The sequence below is a fragment of the Mustela putorius genome, unplaced genomic scaffold (assembly GCF_011764305.1).
Source record: "Mustela putorius furo isolate JIRA1106 unplaced genomic scaffold, ASM1176430v1.1 tig00003987_pilon_pilon_pilon, whole genome shotgun sequence".
Classification (NCBI taxonomy): domain Eukaryota; kingdom Metazoa; phylum Chordata; class Mammalia; order Carnivora; family Mustelidae; genus Mustela; species Mustela putorius.
This window is the reverse complement of record NW_025422126.1, coordinates 13,997,870-14,018,025: the sequence shown is the minus strand read 5'-3', so window position 1 is coordinate 14,018,025 and position 20,156 is coordinate 13,997,870. Positions and strand designations below refer to the sequence as shown.

At 37.1% G+C, this 20,156-nt stretch overlaps 1 protein-coding gene across 18 annotated transcripts in view; it reads left to right on the top strand.

Moving 5' to 3' along the window:
• Window positions 1–20,156, top strand: part of DLG2 (discs large MAGUK scaffold protein 2) — a 1,545,411-nt gene that overhangs the window by 1,071,653 nt on the left and 453,602 nt on the right. For all 18 annotated transcript variants that reach the window (XM_004763483.3, XM_045071283.1, XM_004763486.3 and 15 more), the window contains 2 exons: window positions 5,305–5,449; window positions 7,865–8,003. In XM_004763483.3, the coding sequence (XP_004763540.1) occupies window positions 5,305–5,449; window positions 7,865–8,003 (284 nt within the window). The remainder of the gene's footprint in view (window positions 1–5,304; window positions 5,450–7,864; window positions 8,004–20,156) is intronic.

The window sequence follows — 20,156 nt, the reverse complement described above, 5'->3', positions numbered from 1 at the left end:
ACACTTCTGGTGAGCAAAATATCATGCACAAACTTGTTGAATCCCTGTGTTGTACACCTGAAAATAATGTAACATTGTGTGTCAGCTATACTCCAATGTCCAAAAAAAAGGTGGGGGGGGGACAATCTAATCATTGCCTTTTAGAAAATCAGTCCTTGAACAGGAAAGAGACATTGCAAGATTAACTGTTGTAGAAGGTAGGGGGTGATCATTTTCACAGAAGGAGCTAGTTTCAGCAACAAAATCAGCAGAAACATTGTGTATGATTGTGAAGTTTGATGACTCTTTGTATACTGCTCTATCTTACACGATGTCTTTTCATGTTCATGGTATCCCTCCTTTCTCCTAAACATAAATAAATCAACAAATAAATTAGTATCATCCCTATTTTGCATATAAGGAATCTCTAATCTTCAATAAATATGTTAACTGAACAAAATTCATGAATATAGGAATTGAAAACAGATGTGGTACTACATTTAAAATTTACTCTCATTATGCCAATTTAACTTCATTTCTAGAAACATCTAGGCTTAAAATAATAGCAGGTTGTTTTTTTTTTTTTTTTTCTAAAAAATTAAATCAGTTTGCTGGCCATTAGAAAACAAGTTCCTTCTTCTCCATCCCAATTTTCCATCACTCCTGAGATCTTGCTATGTGTGTTTCATAATGAAGCCACTGCACTTTGGTTCTGGGGTTATCTTGTTTCTTTTTTTTTTTTTTTTTTTTTTTTTTTAAGATTTAGATGTTTATTTGAGAGAGGGGAAAGGCAGAAGGAGAGTGGCTTAAGCAAACTCCATGCTGAACATAGAGCCCGACGTGGGGCTTGATCTCACAAGCTCATGACGGAGATGACAACCTGAACTGAAACCAAGAGTCAGGCACTAAACTGACTGTGCCCAGGCTCCCCACTTTGTTTCTGTTCTTATTTGAAGTTTTTTTTTCTTTTTCATTTAAAATATAGAATTAATTTCATTCTAACTATAGTTCATGATCATTGCTAAAAAAGTGAAAAATAAGAAGATGTTTATTATCCAGAGATAACTATTATTGTTCCCTATTTATTTGTGGTTACTGTTTTTAAAATAAAATTTTTTATATCCTTGAATTGCAGTGTACTGCAGAGATTTTAGCCTTTGGCTTATGCATATTCATTTTCATATCATTGATGTTAGCACATTAGATTTGTCAACTTTTTTATTTGTATTTATTTTTTAATTTTTTAAATTTTATTAGGTTTTTAAAATTATATTTCCTTTGTAGTTAACGTACAATGCTATATTAGTTTTAGAGGTACAATACAGTGATTCAACAATTCTATCCATTGCTTAGTGCTCCTTTTTAATTCATCTCATCTAGTGATCAGCAACTTTGTCTCCTTAGAAGTTAACTTTGGAGTTCGTGATTTTTTTTTTTTAAAGATTTTTTCTTTATTTATCTGACAGAGATCACAAGTAGGCAGAGAGGCAGGCAGAGAGAGAGGAGGAAGCAGGCTTCCTGCAGAGCAGAGAGCCCGATGTGGGGCTCGATCCCAGGACCCTGGGATCATGACCTGAGCTGAAGACAGAGGCTTAACCCACTGAGCCACCCAGGTGCCCCCGTGATTTTTTTTTTTTTTTTTTAGTGTTTCTAGAGTTCCCCCATTTCCTTGTACTATGTCTCAGGTAATATTTATGTCCACCTCCTAGTTTGTGCCACCGTGTTGGTATTCCTGAATAAATACGGAAAGGTCAGCATCTCACCATCTGTACACCACCCATTCCTCTTTATTATCATTCTCCTGCTGCCACACCTCCCACCTTTGTCCCATCACATACCTGTTTGCTTGCACTCAATTTGATTCCCACAACACTGACCCTGCTCTTCTTGCAGGTTTTTTGGCACCTCGTTCTTCAGCTAGTTTGCCCTCCTTTGTCTCTGCATCATGCTCAAATTCAGTGCTCCCTCTTCTGTTGGAGAAAATGCGTCCTCTCATCTCTAACCTCTCTCCTTGGCCTCAGTCCTTCATCCTATTGCAAACATATGGCCAGGCTGCACACATGCCCCGCTCTGTGTAGTGCGCCCACAGAAACACTGCATTCAGATGCACATAATTTTTTTTTTCTGAAATCAGGCCAGTTGTTCAGTGTTCACCATTATAGGCAGATACTTGATGCAAAAGAAAAAAGACAATAAAAAACAATGACAAGAGCAACTAGCCAATCAGTGTAATGTCCCTTCTCTCTGTGTACAATCAGCTCCAGCTGTAGGCCCTTTATCTTGAGAGTTCATAGGATAAGGCACACACATAATTAACCCAAATAAACCCACTTTCGTGAAAAACATTTTGAAGACTTCAGCACAAAAGAGCACTTTTTGGTCCAGATCCTGTACTATTCTGAATTTTTAAAAAGACCACACAGAAGCCTCATCAACAGTACCCTAATTAAACTCATCAGTTCACAGATGTTTACAGGAAAATGCTCAGCAAAAATTTTTACCAAGCATTCCTGTTTCCTGAGAAGAGAGATGTATGATGACAATAGTAATAGTAATAAAAGCTAAAATATTAGCTTTTATTACTATTATTATTATTATAAGAATTTTAATATTCCTGCCACTTTACATAGACTAATACATTTACATCAATAACACTTTGAGGAAGCAATTATCATCATACCTATTTTACAGATGTCAAAACTGAGGCTAAAAAGATTAAGTAAGTTGGTCCAAAGTTACACAGCTAGAAAGAGCTAGGACCAGGACTCAGATCCTGGTCTGCGCGACTCAGAAGCATGCGCTCTTATGTTGCCAATATCATGCTACCTGTTCTATAACTAAAATCTGTGTTAATGTTCCAACACTTTGTAGTCAACAAATAAAAACCAACTGAAGTACTACTATTATAAACCACCATTATCCCCACTTCTCACCTCTACCCTTTGCTCAACTTCTTTCCGGTCTGAGGAGTTCTCAGGTGGTACTTAAGAATCTGTATGTAAAGTCCTTCTCAGTACGTTTCAGTTTCAGTGCTTGAAACTTGAAGTGTATCTTACTAGAATATGAGATTCAAGGGAGCTGGAGATCTTCTCTGTCTATCTGAAAAAGGAATATAGATGAGTGTTTACAAGCCTGGTATCTGGATCCAAACTGCTTGCTTTTAATCGGCTTCTACCACTATTAGATCAATGACTTTGAACAGGTTTCTTAACCTCTTGGAGACATGCTCTTCTAATCTGTAAAATGAAAGTAACTGTAATAGTTACCACACAAGTTGTTGTGAGGTTCAATTGTGTTTATGTATGTAAATGACTTAGAATAGTTCCCAGAGTGTAATATAGGCTCTGTAAGTTTTAGCTATGATTATGATTTTAATCCTATTTATTACATATCTCTAATATGTAAAACCATGACTGACACATGGTAGCAATGCATTGACCAATGGATGAATAAGTGCTAGATGCTGGAAATACAAAAGGATATAAGAGAATGTCACTTGTTCAGAAGAGAACTATAGGAACCAGAGGAAAAGTTGATATCTTAATGGAAAGTTCATGGTCAGCATTCATATATATACATACCCCTCCAGTTCCAGGGTCCCTAACTTCAGCTATACCATCAAGGATTAATTGGCACATAGAATTTATAGAACATAGGCAAAGGGGGGGGGGGAGGAATGTTGCAAGGTCTTCTATGACTAGCGTGCTAATTAAATAGTACAAAGAATATGTACAGAATCCAATCTAGTGCTCTCTGGCATGTTTACTTTAATTATGCATCATTTCAGCAGAAATTAACTAAAGAATAACTCCATTAAAATAATAGTAGCCAAATAAGAATAATGTAGGTATTTAAAACACATCATAAATGTTTTAAAACCATCTAAGAGAAGTGCTGGAGAAATTCCACTATAATGTCACTGCTATGAAGTAAAATTGCACTTTCATCAGGCTCTTCTGTCCAGTAAAATGGAGGGGTTGCTATTGAAGTGGATGGGAGTAGAGTACCCTTGAACTTGTTCACCTGCCAAGCCCTGTTTACTAATATTAGCCTTAGAAAATCGACTTGTTAAATAACATTTTGCTGGGATATTTGTTTATTTATTTATTTTGGTGGGGCTGCGGAGGAGAAAGAAAGCATGCAGTAGTGAGAGGGAGGCTCTTAAACAGGTTCCATGGCCAGCATGGAGCCCAACATGGGGCTCAATCATGACCCTGAGATCATGACCTAAGCCAAAACGAAGAGTCAAGGGTTAAACAATTGAGCCACCCAGCCCCCCACATGGGAACAATTTTTAAAGTGGAAAAAAAAAAAACAAATTTGTGTAACTCTAGGAAAATTGGGGCTCTCGTATAGTGGTGGTATAAGAGTAAACTCGTGCCTCTTTCCACAGGACACTTTAAGAATAGGTATCAGAAGGCTTGTAATATTCATATAGTTCAGTACAACAATTCCACTTGTATGATTTATCCCAAATAAACATCAAAGTTGTGTGAAAATGTAGAAAAAAAATGTTTACTGCAACATTATTCATAGTAGAAAAAAATGCGAAGCAAACTAAACATACTTTAGTTACAGATTGGTTAAAGCATTAGTTTACTACCATGCAACACAGTGCTCTCTAGGAAACAAAGTCATGTTGTTGCCATATGCTATGATATGGACCAATAGTCACTCTAGATTTAAAAAGCAGTTTTCAAAACAATATGTATAATATGGTCACTGATATTTTAAAAATATATCCCAAATAGAGAGACTGGTTAGTTTTTCTTCTTCTTCTTCTTCTCCTTTTTTTTTTTTAATAGTTCCATAAGTATGTATTACTTTGTAATTGGAAAAACCATAGCATAAGAAAAGAGACAGTTGACCCCTCCTTTCTTTTATCCACAAATAGTATCCTGATTTGCATTATGATACATTGCTTTCTCATAGAAAAAAACAGAAGCAGCTTTGTTTTTTTGTTTTGTTTTGTTTCTTGGGTTGTTTTTGTTGTTTTTCTTAATTTATAAAAAATTATATATATTTATTATATTATATGAAATATTATAATATAATAATATAATATATTATAATATAATATGTTAAGAATATATTATATTATAATATATTATATTATTATATTTTATATATATATATATAGCATCAACAATGGTACCTTATCTGCTTTGGCTAATGCCATAAATCCATCTTTCTGTCCGAGTATGATGTAGATCCTGGATTGTAATCATTGCTATTTAATGTTTAAATAATCCTGTATATGCTTTTGCCTGTTTCTTTTCACCTGCCTAGATTTGACTCTAATATTGAGTATTATTTTCCTTTTAGGTAAACAACTACAGTTTAGAAGAAGTGACGCATGAAGAGGCAGTAGCTATACTGAAGAACACATCCGATGTCGTTTATCTAAAAGTCGGCAAACCCACCACCATTTACATGACTGATCCTTATGGGCCACCTGATATTACTCACTGTAAGTGCCACACTCAGAGTCCCTGTGCCAGGGGTACAGAATTGGAATTCTGCAAAACTTGGCAAAGTACTCTGCATCTTTGCTCTTGTTTAGCTTGTGGAAATAGTTGCAAGGAACGCTGTACTTCACTCCCTGATTGCCTTACAAGCCTTAACTAGTGTTTTGTTGGTGGGACACCTTGATGGGTTAGAAAGTCCACCATTTAAGAAAGGCTTAATGAGGTATGTTTTGGACAGTGTCATTATAGTAACATAAAAGCAACACCTTTTTAAAGTCTACTTCTCAAGGCCCTAAAGTATGATAGCTCTCATGCCATAGTATCCCCCTTTCCTAGTTCAAACCTACATAGTAGCCAATGAAGAAAGAGAAAGACTAAAAGACCAGAAACAGCTCTTTGCTCCCTCCTGGGGGAGAGGATCTTGCACTTGGCTGGAAACATTATGATCCTCAATCACCATCGCCATAGCTCTTCCCTTTACCTGAATATTATATTGGCAAGAAAGCAGCGGGGTGGGGGGGAGGGGCTCTCAAACACTATGGCAGTAGAAATGAGTTGTAGGTGGGGGTTTCTAGGACAAAAACTAACTCTGAGATGCTGCTTTGTTGAGTCCTGCAAAATCCACTCCTACAGAAGCCCTGTATTTCCTTCTCAGTAGGTCAGCAAAAACTTGATCTAAGGTTGTGTCTTTGGGGACTAGATTCAGAAGCAATTTTTTTTTTTTCTACCTGAGATTAAGGGATAGTTAACATCACTAAGCTTGCTCATTCCGAAATTTTGAGAAACCAGTTGTGAGATTGGGATCTCGCAATAGCTAAAGAACCTGCCACTAATTAGTACTATGGTCTTAAGCAAGTGATTTAACCTCTCTCAGACTTAGCTGTTTCTGTTGAGGGAAATTTAAAGGTTGAATAATTTTGTTAGCTGCTCATTACGTTAGCTATTGCTTTTCTTAATGATGATTTAGAAATCACTTGCCCCCAAAATGTGTCTTTTTCTCAAGCATGCAGGAAGCTGAGATCAGCCTCACCTTAGGATATGAAAGAATTTTAACTATTTTATTCTCTTCATATCAACTAAAAGAACACAATTGCCTTGTGTAAATATTGGTAGGCTAAAATCCAAACTGCTGAAATGTAATTTGTACAGAGATAAGGTGACTATCTTTTTTTTCTTTTGTCTGCAGTATGAATGGTAACAGTAAAAATGCAATAGAATAAAGGTAATAAATGGAAATGTTGGGAAATAATAAAAAAAAAGTTTTTCAAACTGAATGAATTAGAAAAAGCAGCCTTGAGACTCTGAGCTACTCCCTGAATGGTGTAAAGAGATAAAAACAAGAAAACAAAGCTTGCTATTCAATTTAAAATATATATATTGAGTAACCTCAATATGTAGAAGACACCTTATAAGGTAATAGGTGGGATAGAAAGGAAATGCAATCATGGCCTTTACTGGAAGAAAGGCTAATTCAGATACACGGATAGCAGCAATATTTGGCAACATAAGAAGGATACCATGGGAGATAAAAATGTACATGCTTTTGGATATTCAAAGGAAAGGGATACTACCTGTCTTCCGATGACCATAAAACTCTTTATGGAAGGCGTGGCGTTTGAATTGTATCTTAAAGAATCGATGAAATTTCAATATCAGAGATGTGTTAAGAGACAGAAATTGTAGGCAACTGATGAGAGCACAAACACTGGGAAGAGCTGTCTTAGAGGACTCTAGAATAGAGGGTATTAAAATGGATCAATCTTGTAAGAACGACAAAAGGAAAGGTTTATATTCAGTACAGTAGCAGCAATGGAGAACACTTAAGCAGGAGAACAGCATTATGAGAGTTGGATTTCTCAGTGTATTAAATGGATTTCTAGAGAGGGGTGGAGCAGGCAGGAGGGGCTTTCATACATTCGAATGGATGATGAATTACTGTAGAGAACTAAGAAAGGCCAGTGCCCTGGGCCTTTCTGGGGTGGTAGTACAGCATATTTTGGGATTCAAGTCTTACACAAGAACTTGCTCCAGGAGCCTTCTAGATTTGATGATTGAATATTAATTATGTGAAAAGAATGTGAGCTCTGCAATTAGAAAGCTAGCATTTTTATTTCAATAGAAAATTAATCATCCTTCTGAAAATGCATGTTCTGGCTCTCTTCCCCAATTCTTCTCTTCACCTAATTATACAAAATGGGTTTATAGATATAAATGTTATTACATCGTTCCAATCCTAAAGGTCAAGCACCATGTGCTTGTACATACTAAATGCAAACAAACAGTAACTCCACCCTCTTAGGAGACAAGAAAATCCTCAGCATGTAGCAAAGTCTTCCTATTTTTAACAGAACTGTAGCATGACACGTTGAATCACCCACCTAATAGGTTTCTTCTCTTTTCTCTTTTTCACCCCTTAGCTTATTCTCCACCGATGGAAAACCATCTACTCTCTGGCAACAATGGAACTTTAGAATATAAAACTTCCCTGCCGCCCATCTCTCCAGGAAGGTACTCACCGATTCCAAAGCACATGCTTGTTGAAGACGATTATACCAGGTCAGATATGCTTATTGGTTAATTGGACTTGTGATCACTACGGGAAGAAACGGCCTTTGCCTAACATGTCAGCCATTGCTTTGGGGGCTAACTCAAGTTTCTGAGCACCACTGAAACTTATTATTATCTTGTCTCCTGTGGAAATCTGCGAATTCTTGTAAATATGTATCATTAGGAATCAAAATCACTAATCTTTGTAAGAAGTGGTACTATACATGTACTCCACACTTTGCAGTTTATTAAGACTTTCACACGTGATGCCGTTAGAGCTCAACGGCCATTTTGTCAGATAGCTGACTTGAGAGGAGGTGGTACTGAGGTTCAAGTAAGGAAGTAACATACCAGTACCACATTTCTGTTTACTGGGGAGTCAGGACTGAAACCTTTGCCTTTTGGCTCTGAATACCATGTTTTTGTCTCCAGTGGCTACTCACAGTTCAGTGGAGTTGGCAAGAGAGTCAACCCTTCCTTCAGCACAGTAGCTAGAGGTAGAAAGAAAATGGGTGACATTAACTACAGATGGTTTGATTTTAATACACACTGTTAATTCCAAAGGGAACAGGACAGGATTTGAGGATAGAGCCCGGAACCATATTGCTAATGCCATGAAGTAAAGCCAAGTTTAGGCAGCATACTTATGAAAAAGTCATGTGTGACAGTCCACAAAACAGACCAGCTTCCTTGACTTAATTGTCACCATTAAGAATTCAGTAAATGTTGGATAATGAATAAATCCACAAATGAATATGGGAATAAATAAGAATAAATGTACTTTTTCTTTTTTATCTTTCAATGTTTTTGTTCCAAGGTAATGTATGCTCTTTGCATTTGGTGAAGTAATGAGATAATGTTCAAGAAACAAAACCCTCTCCCCAGATCCTGCCAGGGCAACCATCTTGATGTTCCCAGTGTAACATCCTGGCGTGAACCTTTCATACCTTCTGCATGTTCATACAAACTTAAACAAACTCACAATCAGTTACAGATGGGGCTTGATACTGTTTTTACAAAGTAAGTTTATATTTTAGAAATTGTTCTGAAACTTGCTTTTCTCAGTGAACAATACTTTTACCTGAAATGAGATTACATATAAATACATACACACTTTTTCTGAAAGTGTTTGTGTGTAAAAATGATAGAGATGAACCCTTTTGGTTTAATATCCTGCCTGTCTAATGAAGCCATTTGTCAGCCTTTAAAAAAATAGAGGAGGCTTCCTGCCGCTTAACTTCCCTCACCGGTACCCAGGCCTGCTTTGGTCTTTTCATTCCTTTGCTATTTCTTTTTAAATGATTAAGCATTTTCCATTTATTTTGCAATTTCAGGTTTGCTGAAGTAGCTTGTTACATCTTTAGCCAAGGAATGGAATGTTTAGATGCTGCAAATATGCATCTGGGGTATAAATCAAATATAAACTTCTTCCTATGCTGAAACATCTAATCTCTATGCTCTTAATCAAAATGAGGGCTGCAGCAAAGATAATCCTCATGGCTCTCTAAAGAATTGTATAAATATAGGCACCTTTATTCACCAGAGCAATGATCTATTTGCTTTCATTCTATCAGTAATATTTGATATGATTTTAATTTGAAAATGTCATTTTATCTTACTAGATCCCATATGGAATTAAAATTGATTAAATCCCCTTCATAATCCAGGCCCTTTGCTAGCTGTTTTCCATACACTATTCATTTAACTCTCCCCAAACACAGATAGAATGGCTGCCATCCCTATTTTATAGGTGAAGAAGTTGAAGTTCAAAGATGTTAAATAAGTTGCTTATAGTCCCGCAGCTTTTAGGCAGAAAAACTGTGTGTGCCCTGCCAGTTACAAAATCCTGGCTAAGAGGAAACATTGTAATTTTCTTCTTATTTTTAAAATGAAAACCAAGTCCTATAAAACTGTTCATCAGAGAAATATGTAGCTCTAAAGGGACCCAAGCGTTTCAGTAAAGCTCTAAAGGCATTTAGATGAGAGCTGAGACCTATTTCTACCATTGGTTAACTATATGACCACCAGAAAATTGTTCAACCACCACAAACCTGATTCTTCATCTATACAATGGAAATAGTAATCACATTTTTAACAGGTTGTTGTAATGATAGAATGACATAACACGTGCAAAGAACTTAAAACAGAAGCCTGGCACATCATGAATTTTAGATGAGTGTTACCTATTTACAGTAACTATATTTGTTATAATTCTTACTCTACCTAAGATGTCACATGAATTGTTTTTTAACAGTGTCCTAGGAATAGAGTCTGCCTGTTCCTATAGAGTTATGCCTTGGTATTATAGTTCTTGTCCCCCCTCCTCTCTTGTTCCTTGGCAGGGCAGTTTCACTAAAAGCTTCATATAGAATCTCCTGAATGGCTAGTGCCTGGCAAACTCATGAAATAAATTATATCACTTTAGGTGTGTGCGCTCACGCGCACACACACACACACACATATCTCCCACTCGCACCTTTGCTAAGTATGTCCTCCCACAGGGCTCGGTGCTGTAGGCCCCTGCCATGGATCTCAGAGGTATTTGCTCAAAGGAAAATTCATTGCCTTGTTCATCAATATTTATTGGCTATTTCCTACTAGATAGCAGGCACTGCACCAGGAATGCAAAATTGAGTAAGAAACAACAAATCTAAGAATATCAGATTGGGACAAAAATATAGGTAAACCAGTGGATCCCTCAAAGCCTATTCCCTGATTACGCAGACTGCCTCTGTGAAGTTTTCTATAAAGCCTAACTTATTAATTTTTAAATTCTGAGATCATATATCTTCGTATCAAAATGTCATTTTTGTGTGTGTGGCAGGAAATGGCAGATATTTACTTTACCATGTCCTTTTTTATTTTTTTTTTAACTTTACCATAACCTTACTTAGAAAGTGAAACGTGGGCAACTTTATATCAGTTCTCATCCTTTAAAAGTAAAAGGTCTGTAAAATGTCAAAGGGTGGCAACTAGTAACAGCAACAAACAAAATTAGGTCAGTTCTAGGGAGTGCTCTGGTGCACCCCTAGAATTCCCTAGCACTATGGGAGTTTCTTAGTAAATACTGGTAAATGAACTTGAGTTTTAAATGAATGCCCAAGGAAAAGCCTGTGGGATCAAAGTTTTAAAGAGGAAATAACTCTTCAGTTGGAGTTCGAAAAACATGTGTAGGCGTCGATCAAGGTCAAGGAATCAGGGTGTTCATGGTAGAGGACAGCACATGCAGATTTGCAGAAGAATGTGACATAGAATTAAATGAAGCAACCATCACAGCTTGAAAAATAAGACTTCTAAAAGAGAGTGGTTTCTACATTTAAGTTGTCTTTATATTCCTATCTTTTCTGTCATATACAAACTACTTGTAAAATTTTAAAAAGATATAGTAAAAACAAAAAGATCACTACTGTGCACTCTTAACACAAAGTCCTTTAATATATATTATTGCCCTTGCTTATATTATTATTCTTGATTTTTATAAATAACAAGAGTGCTCAAAGCATTTAAGTAATTACCGTGCATCATACAGCAAGCAGATAGCAGAATCAGAATTCAAATTCAGGTCTGTGTTCCCATGACTTATCTTCATATTACTCCCTGTGCCCCATTTATGCATTCAGTTCCACAGAAAAATATTGGGTAAACAGGACTGGGTTTATATCAGGGATTGGTTCTAGTTCTGCTTCTACCAATGTAACACCTAGATGATCCTGAACAGGCCATTTAATCTCTGTGTCTTGATTTTTTTATCTATAAATTTGAGATAAAGGGTCTTCTAATTTCCTCATGGAATTGTGAAATTTCAGTGTGATAATATGTGATAAAGTTGTCATTTTTAAAGAGCTAGATAAATTTATTATTATCCTAAGATGTTACAGTAGCTTATACGTGAGGCCTACTTTGAGTTTTTCTTAAACAATAAATCAAGGTAATTGATCTCTAATGATGGGACGTAAGCTAATGGCGAAACATTTCTGTGAAATAAGAACCTTTCAACAACATAAACTCCTCAGATTGGGAACTTTTTATTCCAGATGTTCATGATCTCTTAGTCTATTGTGAGAAATATTCTCTTTTCCTAAAGCATATTCACTTTTTGTGGGGAGTAAGAAAGTAAGAAAAAGTAAGAACTTTTTAAAGGAAATTTGATTAGAAAAATGCTACACTAACTTCGCTGGAATTTTTTTGAACTCTTTCTATTTGAGGAAATGTATACCTGAGAAAACTGAAAAATGTTTTTCTGTTGATTTAGGGAAAGTACAAAAAAAGAGGCCCTGGATAAAATTTTCTTAGTAGAAAGTCTGTCGAGTACCCTATAAATCAATGCTCATTGTGATGTAGATATCTGGTCTTAGGTTGTTGGTATACTATTTTGGAAAGCTGTCACTGTGATGCTGAGATGTGTTTCTGGCTCAAAGAATTATAGGCTTTCAGAATTGGAAGGGCCAGCAATGAATCTAGAGTCTAATCTTCCTCCTTCTGATGGGTAAGGAACACAAGCCCAGAATGATATGTTGGCTATCCCTAAATCCCATAACTTTAGAATTAGATATAGAACCTATGTCTTCAAATACCAAGTCTAGTGCTTGTTCTGTTTCTCTGAGCTGGTGTTCACTTATGTTGTCACTGTTGTTGTTCTTGGATGGAGTAAGAAGGTAAGAATTATGAAACCCATGAACAAGCAGTGATCACCTGTGAACAGTACCCACTTTGTATATTACCCACAACTATGGATTCTACCTTTACTGGGCCAAGTGGTAACCTGGTCCCCCAGAAGAGGTGCAAACCACAGACCCTTACCATCTGGCTCACTATTCTCAGGATACACAAATCATCGATCCTAAAATGAAACAAAAAAAACTTTGAGATGCAATTTATAACTGATCTTCCAAGAGGTGGGGACTCAAGTTACCAAGCTATGAATTTGATAAGTGTCATTATGAAGGCCAGGGACCTAGATTATAAATATGAACCATATATGTCCCGGTGAGAGAAACTAAGTTCAGCTAGCCCTTTTCTTAGTATACCCAGGTGTCTTTCTCATTGGCTCTACATAATGTTCCCTCACATAATTTGGTTGCTCAAGAAGCAGAAGCTAAGTGAAGTCTCAAGAAAAGCTTCTTGTCCCCAGGAACCTTCCAGAATGACTCCAAATTGTGACTCTGATATTCACCAGTTTAACTTTTTTATTTACTAAATAGGTATGAGCCCAATCGACCAGAGTCTGCCTCTACTCTTTTTCCCCAGATTATAGAACATTAGCTTACTGGATATGGTATCTAAAACGTATTCCAGTTTTCTTTTTCTTTCACTCATTCATTTCTTCATTCAGTGAATATTTAGCTTCTCCCATATGTCAAGCCTGGATATTAGCAACAAAGTTACAGTGGTGAGCAAACCACGGGAGGTCCCTGTCCTTATGGAATTTACATTCTCTTGTGTCAAGTAAGAGGCACACAGATAAATGAGTTAAGTACAAATATTAGTCAGTACTATAAGGGAAAAAATAGAATAATGTGATAGAGATTGGGGAAGAGGACAGTATTAAGTAAGATAACCAGGAGACCCTTCTCGGAGGAGATAGCATTTGAGCTGAGACCTGAATAACAAGAAAAAGTGGTGATATAAAGATCAGAGAAAGAACATTCCAGGAAGAGGGAATAACAAGGCCAGTCACTGAGGCAGAAATAAGTTTAGCATGCTCTAGGAATATAAGGCAATCCCACTTGTCTGGGAAGAGATGAGCTAATGGGAATATGGCAGAAAATTGGGTTGGAGAAGGAGTCAGGAGCCAGATGACGTAGGACTCTGTAGCTAATAATGAGGAAGGATAGGTCTGATTTTGAGTGCTTTGAGAATCCATTAAAGACTACTAATCAGGAGAATGAAATTACCTGATTTATATTGGAATAAAACCTCTCTGCTATGTGGAGAAGTAGAGGGGCCATTGAAGAAATGAGGGGAGAGGTTATGGCAGTTGGGATTAGAGGAAGAGAGAGCAGTGCTGAGGAGGAAGGCCACCTGAACTCTTTTAGAGCTAGAGTCAGTAGCCAACATTTTATGTGGAGAGCAGGCCTGCTTTAGCCAGGCTAATTTACTACTGACCATTTCTACAGTTATTATCACCTGTAGAGTAATCTTTTAGAAACAGTGTAAGTTTGCCACTGCTGGTGATTTTTTTCCCCTTGCTGTTTAGCTTTGGATCAGAAATGGATAGAGACTAATTCTCAAATGTTTCTATCCACATGCCCTTAGGCCTTGAAATAGGAACTAGTTTTTCCTCAGGATCTGGGGTAGAACATGAATGAAGCTTTCCATTTAAGCATGAAACACACAAAAAAAATCTTATATTTTCTCATAAAACTTGGGAAATATCCTTGTTTATGTTAATGTAAAAACACTTTGGTTACAAATTGAATTATTTTATCCAAAATATTAACGTGAAATCAACATACCAGAAAGATTTTTTTCTGGGAATACTTGGTCCCCAGCAAGTACCACAAACCCCAAGGTACATAAGAGTACCCAAGTTTGAGAAGCACCGATATGACTTATATAGACTTGTCAGTTATTAATTTTATGTTCTAGAAACAGCCCATTAATAATGGCTTAAGGTGTATAGTCTCTGTTAAGGACAGCCTCTTAAAGGATCAGAGAAGACTTTGCATCGGAGAAAAGTCTGGGCATATTCTAGCCTCTCTACTTTTTAGCTTACATTTAATGACTTGAAATCTTTTCTGGATGAACTGGAAATTCTTTCTTCAGACACAGAAAAGAAATCTTTTCTTACTCATCTTTAACTAAGTACAATAGGAAGAACTGGTTGTGCCCCATGGAGACAACTTAACCTCCTCTAGAATACACATCTGTGTAGCTGAAAGATTAGCCTTGGAGCCACCCTAGCTGTGGGACTTGGCAAGTTCCATAATCACCCTTTACCTCATTGTCTCATTTATAAAAGAAGCAGAACAATACCTCTCAAGGAAAAAACAAAACAAAACAAAACAAAAAGCCTCTCAGTAGATGTTAGATATTATCAATACTCTTTAAAACAATGATTTTTCAGATGAACACCACAAATAAAATCATTTTTCAGTGAATGTCCTCCATAGAATGAAAATGTAGCCACCATTGGTGTGTAGCTGCTCAAAGTTAGCTCTGTGTACATTTTTTTCAAGTTACCTTGCAGAGCACATTAGGACATTTTATTACAGAAAGTCTTGCAGTCTGAATGCTTTATTAGGGATCTTCATGTTCACGACTGCTGTGAACATCTAGTACCACCTGCATTGAAATCTAATCTATGGTTCAGTGGAACCAAATATGACCAAACAACAACAAAAACAACAACAAAAGCTAATCTATCAATCTGGCCTCTGTGGTTACACACAATTATCCTTTGGATAATTTATTGACCTTGCCCTTTTTTATTCATGGTAGCTCTCAACAACTAACATCATGTAGCTTTTCTCTTTAAATAAATTTTGTGGAACATGGCATCGGACTCCTTACAGGCTTTTTGTTTATTTACTTATTTTTTAAAGATTTCTTATTTATTTATTTGACAGAGAGAGAGAGATCACAAGTAGGCAGAGAGGCAGGCAGAGAGAGAGAGGGGGAAGCAGGCTCCCCACTGAGCAGAGAACCCAATGCGGGGGCTCCATCCCAGGACCCTGAGATCATGGCAGAGGCTTAACCCACTGAGCCACCCAGGCACCCCTCCTTACAGGCTTCTTAAAGTGCATTATGAAACTTAACCAAATCAAAGATTCATCTGCAGTGTCTCTGAGTAATCTCTTTTGTTCTGTGCCTTGTGCTGGACTCCTCTGACATGGAGCCTGCTATGACAATGTCTTTTTTGAAGCAAAATGTAGTGATGGGAAGGGGCAAATGAGGCAAAACTAGTGACATAGATGGAGGCTAAGCCATCATGTGGAGACTTGAGGGGAGTTTTCTCTTTATTGATGGTGGCTCCACATAACCATTTTAGGTTTACTTACATCAACCATGAGGCCTGACTGATAGTGCTGTCCTGCTAGAGATAGGATGAGTGGGTATGCTAATGAGGAGGATGACAAATCTTAATTAAAGGAAGATATCCGAATAAGTATTGGAAAACATGGTAAGCTTCTGTTTGCCGTCAGGGAAGCAAACTTAATATTAGGAAAAATGAACCAATAATGAGGATTTTAAACCTGTCTTTTATAGATACTTCTTATTCCTCATACCTAATAAATCAGCCAGACATAAATACATAATTCTAGGCCTTATAATTTTATGGAAGATGGTTATTATACATATATATCTATTATTGTTAGAAATATAAGTTCCACATAGATATTTAATCAATGCTGCTTTACATTTTTTTCATTCATCCTTGGCTTTCGGGTCTAGTGGCAAAAAGAAAAAAGATAAATGATGGACAATGGAGAATTTTGGAGGGGCCACTGTAGAAGTCACCAACTATGGGTTGACCCCTGTCCTTACATATTGCAAGTAAATTACTGTCACAAACACAGTATGTGCTTATTTCTGGCCTTTGTTTGTATGGTATTGAAAAAGGGTATGTATGATGACTTGGGATGTGTAGACATGGCCTCTTTCTCTAGCAGTTTATTTTCATATCCATGTGTCAGTAAAGTAATAGTAGTCAGAAGACAGCTGATCCCTAATTGTCCGCATCTGGGTGTATACTTTGCAAATTATCCATGCCAGCATTGGAATTCCTGAGTGACTTCTTGCCATCTCATATATCATAAGCTGCTGTCAGTGGGTTACCATATTAATATTAATTTTGCTTTAATAAAATACAAGAAAAGTATGTGATACATTCTCGCATTCCAAAGACTTATTCTTTTTTTTTTTTAAGATTTTATTTATTTATTTGTCAGAGAGCATGAGCATTGGAGAGAGCACAAGTAGACAAGTAGTAGGAGGGGCAGAGGGAGAAGCAGGCTCCCCACTGAGCAGGAAGCCCAATGGGGGGCTTGATTATGGGACTGTGGGGTCACGACCTGAGCCAAAGGCAGATGCTTAACTGACTGAGCCACCCAGCTGCCCCAAGACTTACATTCTTATATATCATAGATTTATAAAATTACATGAATTCTGGATTGCATCATTCCCTTTTTGCTTCTAGTGATCTAAATCATGAAACAAGTTATATCTGAGTTAAAAAAAAAAAAAGACATTTTGAAAATACTGCCTTCATTCATTTTCCCCAGATATCCTTTTCAGATATCCTTTTCAATCTTTGTAGATACTCCTTGCCCCTCTGTTGTCTTTTTGCCACTTACCACTCTTTGTTTTTTCCTTAAGTTCTTACTATTTTCCCTAATTATAAAAGTGATAGGTATTTGTAGGACAATTATAAATGTAAAGAAAAATTCATGAAAATTACTATCTTACCACAGAAAAACAATCATTAATATTTTCTTTAGGATTTTTTCTATGACTATATGTGTGTTTATTAAATTTGAACCAGACTGTACTTTTTAAATTTTAATTTAACATTATATCTTGAGCACTTTCTCATGTTTTTAAATAGTCTTCATATTTTTAGCAGCTGTATAATACAGAAAAACCATAATTATTTCCTATTGTAGGTATGACCTTTTGGTTAGTGCTTATATAATCTTTGTAACCTTGACTCTGAATTACATAGTTCTTTAAGATAAATACCTAGGCCCTCACTGCCTAACTAGCACCTCAAATGGTTGCCTTACAGACATTACACCTTTAACATTTCCAAAAGCAAACTCCTGATGTTTGTCCCCAGCCCGCCCTTCCCTAGGAAAATATGACCCGTAATCAAGAGAAAATTCAAGCAACAGAAACAGACCCTAAAATGGCAGAGATGATGGAACTGGCCGACAAGAAGATTAAAAAAGTTATTATACATATAGCCAATCTCTCAAAAAAGTAGGGGAAGTTGTGAATAAAGAGGAGAGAAATGGAAGATATAAAATAAATCCATATTAAGCGTTGAGTGGTGAAAAAATAGTATCTGAGGTGAAAATTAATATCATAGTACACACTGGGGAAGAAAGAATTTTGAGGGTTGCCTGGATGGCTCAGTCAGTTAAGTGTTTGCCTTCAGCTCAGGTCATGATCCCCGGAACCTGGGATTGAGTCCAGCATCAGGCATCTTGCTCTGTGGGGAGCCTGCTTTTCCCTCTGCCTGCCACTTCCCCTGCTTGTACTCTCTCTCTCTGACAAATAAATACATTAAAATCCTAAAAAATAATAATAATTGTGAACTCTAAGGCATAGTAATAGAACGTATCCAAGTAAAACGGAGAAAGACTAAAGAAAAAAAAAATCCTAGTGACTTGTGGCACCAGAAAAAAAGCAGAACCAAGTAGTCAATATTTTTTGACATTGGATGAAAATTATAAATCATATTGGTCTAAGACTCTCAACCTAGCCCCAAGATATTGTAAAGAGAGGAACATAACAAAAATTGATCTCTTAAAAAAATTGATCTCTCATCAGAACTAATGCAAACCAGAAGAAAATGGAGTATCTTCACACTGTGTGGGGCTAACCCCAGGGTTCGGGCCAAGTAGCAGCAGAATAGAGCTCTTATTACTGAGAATGGGAAGCCTGTAAAGGGGCAAACATCAAGACTGGGGACAAACATCAAGAGTTCTGGAAAGTGCTAAATGTGCACTGTCTACAAGGCAACCAAGTGAGGTGCTAATTAAGCAGTGGGATCTGGTAATTAGAAAGCTAGAGTCCAAGCTCAGTCAGTCGGGTTCCAGAATCTCTTGTGCTCCTAAAGGTCATGCAGCTGGTATATTACAGGATCAGAATTCAAACTAACCCCAGAGTCTGGCAATGTTTGTTGCGCTACACAGGTAGCATTATTAGCTTTAGGATTTCTCGCATCTCCTCTGTACTTCAAGTTCATCTTTGTTGTTGTTTCTGTCTGTGGAGGTGGAAATAAAGTTTTCTATCATGGCCCACACCCAGCAATACTTACAGCCTATTTGGGGGAGGCAGTCAGCATTTCTCAGGGAGAAGGGAGGCCTCCTGAACTGTGCGGTTCCAGGCAGGGGCTCAGTCCTTAAATTCCTGTCATTCCAGCTATAACACCAGACCCCATATGGTTGCTTTAATGAACATTTTAAGTCCTCACTGAAAGAGCTTCGAGTACCCTGTGAGCGTATGTGTCTCTGTGTAAAGATCTAAATACCAACCTCCTCCTTGATGTTTTTAAATTAGATTGACCCTGAAGCAGAACAATGTCTAAGTCCTTTCTCATGTAGACTGTGTCCTAAGGGAAATGCTGTCACCTAATCCATTGGTGCCTGATATTTTGCTTTATGTTTTTTATCCCCTTAATCTTTTTCTAAAGTTTCATTTACCATCTTGAGGCGGGATGAAGGCAGAATGAAACAGCTGAAGTAAATGTGATAGCCAGAGATTTCAAAGCCAATTATGGGAGGCCTTGCTCTGAATTTATAATAGTATTAGTAGACCCTTAGAGCTGCCTAGTACTGCATTTTCCTATTTCTCATTTAGTTTTTAGAATGCCACACAAAATGGGCAGAGAGCATTGCTCTGCCTGTTTAACAGACTGGGAATCTGAGATGATAGAGATTCTGTGATTTCTCCTACAATAAATAGAAAGTAGGTGACAAATGCAGAATCAACCAGCATGGCAGCACCTGGGTGAAGAGCTCAGATTTTGGGTTCACAATAACTCTGGGTACCCCACTTAACTAGCTGTTTGACCTTGGATGACTTATATAACCTCTCTGTGCCTGTTTCCCCAAAAATGCCAGTACCATGGGTTATTATTGGGAGTAAATGAAGTAGTCTATGTGAAACACTTTCAGCAGAGCCTGGCCTAAAATAAGCTGGATTCAGGCTAGCTGTTTATTATCATTATCATTATTATTACTATGATTATTATTATTATTCCCCCTGAATTTCAGTCCTGGGTACCATGGTACCGCGGTGCTTGTAGGACTGGCTGCCATTGTGATAATAGCATCGCTGTTTGGGGATGATAGATGAGATTCGGGGATGAATGAAGGGAAGATTTGATTCCAGCTAGCATAATAAATATAGATTTGCATAATCTTTACACTTGCCTTGAAGGATAGATTTTTAGACTTTATATTGATTTAGTCAAGCTTCCTTTATATTTCATTG